Raw genomic sequence first — 11,186 nt, 5'->3', positions numbered from 1 at the left:
ACTGATCTAAGTAATACATTTTCAGATCCTAATTATTGTTGTCTCACAAAGTTTCTTTGATTTACTGTTCTTCTGGACTTCCTTAATGACAGAATGAAGTAGCAGATAATAATCTGTAAATGAAGCACTTTGCAGAGAGACTGGTCCAATTATGATTAGATACAGGAAAGGTCTTACTAAGTTTCCCTCATTTGGATGTTTTAAGAGAGAACATTCTGTTCAAATCCATGCTCAAAAGATCATTCAGCAGCAAGCTAAGGAAATGACTACATTTCCAGGTATAGATTATATTCGTTACAGTTATAGCTCTTAAACTTGGATTTAAAAATGTTTTGATTCAGTTTTATTAACATCAGTTTGTAGAAAACAGGGGGTACCTGAAAAATAAAAACCATTCCTGATTCCTGGAATCAGACAAAAAAAAAAAAAAAAAAAAAAAAGTAGTTTTCCTTTTGAACCTGTAACCTTTCAAATTTTATCCAGAAACTTTTAACAGTGACATTCCCTTTCATATCATTCCCTTTTTACCATATTTCTCAGAGCAAGTATGAAGACCAGGCCTTAATGGGATGTTACTGTGAAAATCAGATGCTTAGCATTTTACAACAGGTTTGCTGCAACCTGAGGTTTTAAATCACTGAGGCATGTCAAAATCCAATCTTTTCCACAGGAGTGGAACTAATTTTTTATCTTAATGTGCTTAAAAAATGGCAAGATACAGTTTGTTCTTAGGTAGCACTGAGCTGATCTTTTAGCATCCAACTCTTCCATCCCCAGAAGTTCACTACTTAGAGAATTTATCATTAAAGAGAAATTTTACAACTGCTTTCCAATATCAAAATTACGTGGTTTCCTTTCTTAAGTGCCATTTAAATGCTAATTTTAAAAATGCGATTTCACTTTGTTTCATATTAAGGAATATTGGAAAAGATACGATTGTACTTAATAAAGAAACTGCTGCCCCGTTTGGAAGACAGAAGGAAGTATCATCAGGAGTTTGCCTCATCTACTTCATTTCATGGAGTTCATAACATCGTTCAGACGCAGAGCAAGACGCGTAAAGTGCTGTGGCTATTAGTAGTCACAGGCTGTCTTGCCATTGTTATTTGGCAAATCTGCAGTCGCTTCATCTATTACTTCAGCTGGCCAACCACAACTACAGTGGTGGTTCAGTATGTGGAAAATGTCAAATTCCCTGCTGTGACTTTTTGCAACTTGAACAGGTAAAAGTTATGTTTGTTGTTCGCTCCTGAGAGGCAACACCTCTTTATCTGAAAGCAGTCAGGTTCCGCAATTTGTTTGAACAAATCACATAAAACAAGGGAAATATGGCTCTGAGGGGCACGTCTTCCACACCACCACATGAGATCTACATGAAGAGGAAAATATGAGAATCAAGGAAGGGAGGTGGCTTTTTTAACCTTCTCCTTCCTTCAGATGAGCAACTGCATTACAGATTTTTCAGTTTCAAAACATAAATTAGAGTAGAAAAACCTCTCCGGTGGTGGTGGTCTATGTATAAGTGTTGCTTCTACAGCATAACTAAGGGACAGTCATCACTCACATCTGAGTTAAATATAAAAAAACAAGACTTGCAAATAGATTCAAATACAAACCTCATCCACATGTAGAAATACTAGGCAAAGTAGGTACTTTTTTTAGAGGTGCTCAGCCTTTCCAGCTCCAGCTGATGTCAGTGGGATTTGCAGGAGGGAAGCGTTTGGTTTGCTCGGAAATCATGTATGTAAGCAGGAACTTCACTACAGATTTCTACATTTGAAGACAATGGCCAAGATCTGAATCAACGCAGCCACTTTGAAAACAACAGAACAAACCTACGGCCTGATTTTTAGACCAAATATGTAATATAGAAACAGGTTTAGAACTAAAGAACATTTACCCACATTGTTTCCTCAGGAATTGCAAGCTTTTTGTCTTCTACCTTTCGCTCACAGAAGAAGCCCAAATCTCAAATACCTGGAGCTGTTCCGCCTCACCGTGCCTCCTTCCCATTGCCCTGCATAAAGCCCTCCTGGGTGCGCTGCCGCTGGAAGTCCCTCTTGATTACTGGGGGCTGTGTGTTATAAAAACACCTCACTTCTTTTAACTAGAGTGGCAGCACATTGTAAGTAGCCAGCTACTGAGCATGGCACTTGTCTAAGCGACAGTTTGCTGCCCTATCCATCTGTTGCTCATGCTGTGCTTATCCTTCTCTCCCACTTTTAGTAACCAGGCTTTTTTTTGTTTGTTTGTTTTGTTGTTGTTGCTGGCAGGACAAAGAGGCACAGATCTACAGCTACATTTATTTTTTGACTCAAATTCAGTTGTGAAAAGTTGTTCCCACCAACCACCCTTAAGTTGCATCATTAAGATCTATTATACTAATACATTGATATGTTTTTTTTAAAATAGGACTACATAAAATGGCAATTATAAAGAACATGGTAGTGTAGTTTCATTTGTGCTCATTCTCTTTTCAAACTTATAACTGTTCTTTAAACCTTTACTGCAATAAAAGGCTTCAATGCTGTATGTCAGGAAAGCATCTCCAATGCCTCATCCTGTTTTTGAGGCTTTTCAAGTGGTTTCTAGGAGTAAGGATCACCCGTGGTTTATACTGCTGTGTGACCAGCCACAGAGCTCACAGGAAAGTAGACTATCTCTACACTGAGGTGTAGGACCTTAGAAAAGCAGGTATATGAGATTACTGCAAATGCACTTAGAAATCAATTTTCTAAATGATGAAAGACTGCTCTTTCAAAAGGAACAGCTCCTCCCAGTTAGCTTCCCCCATTTAAATGCAGTTGTTCAGCTTGTCATCAGTTCTACAGATCTGGTTGTTGGCTTATGCAGATGGCTGATCTACTCCAATTTGGGGGGGGTTATTTTTTTAATAAACAACCACACACAATAGAAACGTTTCCAGTATGACTGACCAGAATAACCATGGGAAGGAAGGTGTCCATCTTTGGTTTTCAGATATGGAGAATACCTTCCTAGAAATAGAGACTATATTGTTTATTCATGTGGTAGAGATTGAAGTGCAATGTGGTGGGCAACACACCTATAGTTTGCGAGTAGACAACAAATCATGTTATAGATTTGGCAATAGCAGCCTTGAGATCAGTCCTATAACTCTGCAGAACTCCAAACGATTTTTTTCTCCTTCCCACTGACAGGTTTCAAGCTCATGCAGTAAGCAACCTCAAAATAATTTTTTTTATTTGGAACATTGTGTCTGGAGTTCTCCAAAAATTTGCTAAGGAAGATAAATATTCTCGAGAGCTAAATGATTTCCTTCTTGGGAACCAGAACTTCAGCATCAAAGAGTTTACAAGGAAAAATGGGTTTTATCTGAACAGCACCACATTGCTAGAATGTGAATTTTTTGGAAAGCCATGTTACCCACAGGTAAATAAGTTTAATTTACTATAACAGTAGCATGGAGGGGAAGGAGATGTATTCTTACCACACCTAGCTTTCCCAGCTACTCCCCCTGTTTTCTTACAGTCAGCCAATGGAGAAAAAAAGTCCTGCTCTAAATTACCCTGAGGACCTTGATTCTCCCACTGACTGCAGAGACAGCCTGCTGGACTCCCTGAGCTGTAAAATGGGATTTCAGTCTAAATTGCTCTCTGTCTAGTGCCACTTCTGCACAGATAGCAGCCTTTGAAAGCTCTCATAACTCCAGGCTGTATCTAACAACCTTTTCCATAAGTGGCCCACAACAAAGGTCAGTTTAAAGAGAGCTTTTTGCTTGACATGATCGCATCATTTTGTTCGTGAGGCCAAGAATATGGACAGGCAGGGTACCTATATGCAGACTCAACAGGAATTTTAAATAACGAGGTGAAAATAGCCCATCTTTGAGAATTTCAGACAACAGCCAAAGAATAAGATAGTCCCAGTTTTGAGTCGATTCTTTCATAGAGCAGTTCTCAACTTAAGTAGAAAACATTAACAGAAAAGTCAGGCCTATATTCTTTCAGATTAATCCAACCTTTAGATATGATGTAGGTTCTAAAATTAGGTATTGGAGAGTTCTCTTCACTGAAAGACACTAGCGCTAATAACTAAGGCAATGAGATGCAGTCATATTAAACGATGAGATGGCTTTGGGAAAATGTGCAAATATTGTATTCCATATGTAACATGACATTTAGTTTTGAAACAGTCTTCACTAAACATCTGGAAAAATTAAAGCTGGGTTTGAATATGTAATTTCTATGTAATGTAACAGGTACAGAAAAACAACAGGACCTCATTAAATGATACTGAGCAGCTCATAGGTACTAACAAACTGAATTTTCTCCTTTAAACTTCATTTTCTGTAGAAAGTCATTAAATCCTTTTGAATATTCCCATCAATCACCACTTTTCTAACTGTAATATTTGGCACTGCCTTTGGAGGGGGGGAACAACGACCAAACCAACAAAACCCAACTCCAGTTAAATTGGTATTTCTCTCAATTTAATCTTCCCTATTTTCCCTTATTGAAGGATTTTGAACATGTTTTCACTGAATACGGGAACTGCTTTACCTTTAATCACAACGATCTTCCAGCAAGAAGAGTAAGTTTGTCTGGAAGAGGCTTACATTTGCTTTTTGACATCCAACAGGTACAGCTACCCTAATGATTATAAACAACAAATCGTGCAATAACTTACAGATGAGTGGAGGTGTTTTGTTTTGGCTTTGGTTTTTTGTTTGGTTGGTTTTACACAGACCTTCAGAATTTTAAAATTCTGTATCAAGACTATTTCTGAGTGAGAGGGTATTTTAAAGGGAAGATCTCATACAGATTTAAAAAGTCAGAATTATTATTGGCTCTGTCCCCAGATAAATAGTTCTAAAAGTTGGGAGTATATGTGTGTATATATACAGTTCACCTGCAACTGAAACATGTCATCAGAGCAGTAATTTAATTTTATACAAGCCCTTCAGAATAATATAATTTCATTTTAATAAAAGGCCTGGTAGGGAAGGTCATGTGATGCCAATTTCTTAGTAATACTGAATTTTGGTTGCAGGAGCAGCTGTAGGTGCTCAATACCAGCTAAGATCTGGTCTTTGCAATATAAATAGTCTCTAACCTTATTAGAACTGTCATTGACCGACAAACACCAGAAAACTCAGGGAATATCACCTTGTGAGATTGGGGAAGAAAACTAAAATCTAGGATGATAAATGACTTGGACATTCACTTTTGTTCTCTAGGAATTATGAGACAGTAGTGACACTTTCTGGAGTGACTAACGGAAAGTTTGTTGAAATATGATGGGTAGTTGCAAGTAAAAGGAACAAATACCCACATTATGAGTAAATGTTCATCTATGCCTTCTTGCTTTTGAAATTAGATGGCAGAAGGAATAAAAAACCTGAAAGTTTATAGTAACTGGAAGGAAACCCACAGAGGTAATCAGCAAAGGAAAGTCAAGTCAGTTTGCTTCTATACTTTTCTGTAAATTGCCAAAAATATGACTAGATATACAAGACCAAATTAAAAAGCATAGTATCATTGTAAATATAGCTAAAGCTTCAGATGCCAAACAAAGCCAAAACTATCTCATATAATTCTTTCTGTATCAGGAACAATTCACTGATGAACCTGCTCTTGGTTACACTGATGCTGGTATAACTTTTGTTATCCATTCACCCAAAGAGCTTCCACGCTTTGATGGTTTAGGTTTATTAACACCAGTGGGCATGCATGCACAGGTCGCAATCCGCCAGCTGAAGGTAAGGACTTTCTCCATGAAGTGGAAATATCGGTCTTTACTGTCTCTAATTCTCTTCTGAAACATGAGAATTAATTAGATGTTTAGGAAATCTAAAATATTTATCATGCCAAAGTGACTCCTAAAAATATTTTTTTCCTCCAGACACACACAAAAAAAAATTCTGCAGGCTTGGGGGGGGGGATGTCATTGGTCTTCATAATCTGTATCTATTAGAGTCAGCCTTTCTTTCCCAACATTCTACAATCTCGCTGACATATAATGATATAAAGACACTGCAGCATTTCCCCACCAACACAGTCTGTTACCATTAAGGTTATCTCTGATTCCTAGTGGAATCTAAGTGGAGTGGACTCCTCTTCAGTGCTAGGCTGTCTGATCACATCCTACCTTTGTTGTGAGAGAGATGAGATTCTTTTATAATCCCAGAAACATGAACTGTAATTCCTCCAATTAAATCAGAATGTTACTGCTTTTGTCTTCAGCAGGCTTCCTTCAGCATTTTAAAGTGTGAGAAAATAATATCAAATAAAAAAGAGACCAAAACAATGTATTTTCTGTTATTATTGTCCTACAGTCAATTATCCAAGAATACCCATGGGGAGAGTGCAATCCTGATCTAAAGCTTCAGTACCACAAGATTTATACTACTAATGGATGCTTGCAGGAATGCAAAGCCCAGTACATACAGGACTGGTGTGGCTGCTTGCCATTCATTCTTCCAGGTATTTCTCAGGAATATCATCATACTATCCACTGATCATCTTACTAGGAGACCTCACCTGTTACTGAACCAAAAAGGAGACGGGGCACATGCTTGAGGGTTACCTACAACTGGAATTAATTAAGATTATATAAATTTGTCTTCTTTTTCTTTTTGTAATTCGGAGAAAAGCAGCCAGATATTCAGTCAGCTCTAGACCTAGCATCTGTGTCATTGGCTATTCTTAGGATAGACACCAAGAAACTTGAAAGAAAAGATTATGCCTCAGGTCTGTGAGACAAGTCTAGCCTTCAACCTGACTTCCTAAACAGCTGGAAGTAAATCCAGAAGTCATAGATTTCCCACATCTACCCCCCAAAAAATACTTTGTGGTGTTTAGCAGCCACAGTAAGACTGATTATTTGAAGACAGAAATCAGGGTCCTCCACATGAACCATGGAAAGACTCTGGCACCAGAAGAGGGCTCTGCAAAAGCCAAAAGGCTGCGTGGAGCCATCAAATCAGCCTGAAATGCAGAGTACAGGTGTATGCTGTAATGCTCCCCTCAAGATTCCAGGCATCTTCATCACTCTAGAAATGTAAAGCAGTAACGCTGAGCCCTGACCAGTATCCTTCCTCCCACCTCTTCAGCATTAAAAAAAACCCCACCCAAAAAACACCAAAAAAACCAAAAAAACAACCACACACACAAAAATAGTCACCTCTTTCTGAAGGCAAAGCTGGAACCCAAATCTGCTCTCAAAGCTCATTTTTTTTCACTATTAGTGAGCAAGAAAGTCATTGTTACACCTGCACTTTCTGACTCAATGTATTTTTAAATATACCCAAGCAAAGTAGGATGTTTTCCACTAAGGGAGATGCATTAATGAGTAATCTCTAGCCTGTTTGACCACCTCTTGGAAAGGAGGTTGGAAATTTCCTCTAAACTCTCATGGAAAGGGGATTGAGAAGGAAATTAAGTCTAGGTCTCCCATATGCAGGGTGACAGCTTCATACAGTCACAGATAAAGGAGGGCAATGTCTTCTTTAGCTGTGTGCTAAAACATTAAGGAATATTTCCATGCAAAGGAAAAACTTGGGGTGAAACTGAGACCATCTGAAAGCTTAAAATTTTGCTGTTAGTTCAAGGTGCTATCTTACCCCTTAGGTCTCCAAACAACTCTTGCACGAAGATCAAAACTTTTGCTGAAACACACGGGGTAGTATATAATCATATAGCCCATCTACCCTACTTTGTTTTTTCATTTCCACTAGGAAAACCAGAAATTCCTGGCTTTAGCAAGCTGACACAAAGAATGAGCCACAAGCTCAAAGGCAGTTCTGGCTGGCACACGTAATAAAGATGTTTGCTCCAGTAGCAAGCCTCCTGCCTTGTTCCATTATCCTTTTTTCACTATGTACCCCTTTTGGTGTTTGTAGCTGCACTGCGCCCATCTGAATTGATTTCTCAGTAGTCTAATGATAGACAAGAAGCAGCTTTGATGACATTACATTTCAGTTTAGTACAAACAGAACTAAGGGTCAGATTGTTAATTGACGTTCCTAAAGTTTGTTGTTTATTTTTAAGGAAATGGAACAGAATGTGATTTGCAGAAGTTTTACAATTGCGTTTATCCGGCAGTCTGTAAGTAATAACTTTATATTCATACTTTCTAAGTCAATTCCAAATAGTAGACAATATCTAGCTATCAAACAAATATCATCAAACAAAATACTGAAAGTAGCACTAGAATGGAGTATGTCCCAGTCCATTTAATATTCAGAAAACAAAGAGAAGGCAGTGCATTAAAGAGATGCCAATTTAAAAAAAATAAAACAACATAAGAACTCGTTTTAGTAATAAAAAATGTTTTAAAATGGGAGAACATGAAATAAATCTGTTTTCAGTTATCAGGCCTCTGGCTTGCATTTTTCCATCTTCATGGTATCATCCTTCTAGCTCCAATGTTGTATTCTTCTTGTTTGTGATAAAAAAAATGAACAGCACAGTAATAACAGGTTTGCTAACTGATAGAAAACATAATTCAAAATTGCTGGACTTGAACGTTTTATCTTTTCAAAAGTAAAATGAATTATATATTTTCAAAGCGCTCCAAATGCAATTCATTTCCATAAGCAAATAACCTGCACACAGTCAAGATGAGACCTGTAAGTCACTACAACAGGCTTTCTGGAAATGGTAATCTTCAAATGGTAATCTAAGAAGTAATTTCTCATGAACTTTAGGAAGCCTCCTTTTTAATTGTTTTGGATTCTGCTATGTAAAGTGACTCTCCTTTCCCAAAGAAATGGATGATTAAGATACCAAGTAGAGTAACAAGTTTTGGAGAGTCTGTGCGGGGATTTATTTCTGTTTTGATCAGGCATGTGCAACATTCAGGCAAGATCTACTACCATGAACAACAGCTGTTTCTTTTTCCTGTGGCCCTTGTGAAATAGATTCCACTAAGTTTGCATTCTTATATAATCATGAGCTTTGATAGCCTGTCATGGTGCAAGTACATCTATTATTTTACTTCATGGATATTTTTGACCAAGTTTCAAAGAAACCACTGAGCAATGGACAAAAACAACCCCTAAGTCCTATCAAGGATGGGTAGGATTCAGAGCTGGACCCCAGAAGGAACTGGCATCATAGTCCATGGTGAATCTGGCTTGCAGGGGTCTGGTTCCCAGGACCCTGAGTTAGGTGCTAAGTCTCCTTCTAGGCGCAGGAGAGATTGGACATCTGATAACAAAATTTCAGATGATAGCACACTGCTCTGCAGGACCCTCCGCTGAGAGCGTTTATTTTAGGAACTCTAAAGGCTGGTTATCCAGAATGAAATCCACAGCCCCAGCACCCCTGGAGAGTACCTCAAATCATTAACTAACAGACTAAGGTATCTCCTTCTCGGCAGTTTGCAGAAGCAAGAAGCCCACATGCCAAGGGAAAAGACACAACACCCACCACCACACCAGGACAAATAAAGCATCACAAACAGGAGATTATGGTACTTGTCTGAAACCAGATGGATTTGGGTGATGGTTGATGTTTTAGGAAATATTTATGCCTTAACATTTTTCTTCTACATTAATTTTCTCCAGCTCTCCCAGATCTCTATAATGATTTCTTTCTGTTAGAGCCTCAGCAGAAGAATGGCTCCCCACTGTCATGAGCAGACAGACCTGCAGAATTTTTTGACTTCTCTATAATATTTGAAAAAAACAAAGCTGTCCCTAAGCCCTTTTAGCTGTTTTAAGCCCAATTATGAAGTGGCAGGCATGGGTTAAGGTAAAGCGAACTTAGCTTACCAAGATTTTTATGTAGTTATCAGATGATAGTAAATTACAACTGGTATTGCTGCAGAACATGCTTCTGTACACTGAAATGAGCTAGGCAGACATCAAGGCACCAAGACCTAGGATTATATACCGAAGTGTGCAATCAGAAAGCTAGCACAAAACATGGAAGATCTTCTGCTGTCCTACTCTTTAACTGTGAATGAGAAATAATAAGCGCATAACCCCCTAACAAAGGCAGAAGGACTTGCAGGTGCTGAATACCTGAAAAAAAAGTCATTAAAAAAAATCTCAATCCTTAGAACTGTGCACCAGTTTCCCAAATGTCAGTTATTTATAACTGAGAAGTATCCACTTTTGTCAGGATAACCAACCCATACATTTATCTGTCAGTTAAAAGTAATTTTCTAAGTTTTTTTTAAAAAGATTTTTAAACTGCGTTCTTTTTTAGAAATATTATGTTGATTCTCTCTCCTGAAATTTCAGATGATATAGAGAAAAAAGGATTATGTACAGCAGGAACCCACAATTCCACTTGCCCTGCCCCATGTGAAGAAACAGATTATCCTACCACTGTCACCTATTCAAGTTTTGGAGGAGAAAAAGCCATAAAATACTTTTCTGCAAAACTGAAGAAAAGCCCAGAATACATTAGGTAATCTTCCTTAATTATTGTCTAATAAAGAAATAAGCAATTACTTTTAAGTGTGCTAATAGAGTGTTTGACGTAAATATGACATTTTAAAAAGATATTCTTATGTGTGATATTGATAGCGTTGTCTGTGAGATAAAATAACCTTAGGTAAAATTGGTTAAGATACATACATATTCATATCTATATCTATAAAATACACTTACTTACATCTAAGACTTGTGGATAACAGAATAGCTACTGCAGTTAAAAACTACTGTTCTCAATTACCTTCTGCCATAGATTTCTTCTGACAAAGTTTTTTTGATCACTTTTACAATTAAGAATAAAGAGCAGAGTTATTAAACCTATCAACAATCCCTGTGAGCGATCCATCCAATAAAGGAGACAAATCTTCACCCTTCCACAACTGGAGTCAACGAACAGCCTAAATAGGTGCTATAAATAGCTGTGCTTTCTCTCAGCCCATTCCCAAAGGAAGTTTCATAAGCACTGATGTTTTATTGTAGCAATAATGTCATAAATTTAATAATATTTTCTATTGTTAGTAGAATTCACTAACACCGTTTATATTACAAAATTTATTTAGAAAATATTTGATACACTATTAATTCCCATGAGGTAGCAAAAGAGTGAAATACCGTGGTTGCGTCTTTGTGACTGAAAACACTGCACAGCAAAAGTAGGTCTATACCGAAGAGACTTTCTAGTGTGAAAACATGTCTCAACAGTATTGCCTGCACCTTTTGTCCAGGAAGCGGTGTTAGAACTTCAGCTGCGCAGAGCTGT

General features: G+C 37.7%; 1 protein-coding gene across 1 annotated transcript in view; it reads left to right on the top strand.

Moving 5' to 3' along the window:
* Positions 1–262: 262 nt before the first annotated feature.
* ASIC5 (acid sensing ion channel subunit family member 5) overlaps positions 263–11,186 on the top strand; it is a gene marked incomplete at its 5' end in the record, with an annotated part of 30,825 nt that continues 19,901 nt past the window's right edge. The window contains 8 exons of the mRNA XM_080364716.1: positions 263–278; positions 917–1,223; positions 3,180–3,411; positions 4,501–4,620; positions 5,591–5,740; positions 6,317–6,464; positions 8,031–8,087; positions 10,232–10,400. Of these exons, the coding sequence (XP_080220842.1) occupies positions 263–278; positions 917–1,223; positions 3,180–3,411; positions 4,501–4,620; positions 5,591–5,740; positions 6,317–6,464; positions 8,031–8,087; positions 10,232–10,400 (1,199 nt within the window). The remainder of the gene's footprint in view (positions 279–916; positions 1,224–3,179; positions 3,412–4,500; positions 4,621–5,590; positions 5,741–6,316; positions 6,465–8,030; positions 8,088–10,231; positions 10,401–11,186) is intronic.

Source organism: Falco punctatus (genome assembly GCF_963210335.1).
Source record: "Falco punctatus genome assembly, chromosome: 1".
Classification (NCBI taxonomy): domain Eukaryota; kingdom Metazoa; phylum Chordata; class Aves; order Falconiformes; family Falconidae; genus Falco; species Falco punctatus.
Note: the sequence above shows the minus strand (reverse complement) of the source record. Positions and strands in the feature narration are given on the sequence as shown.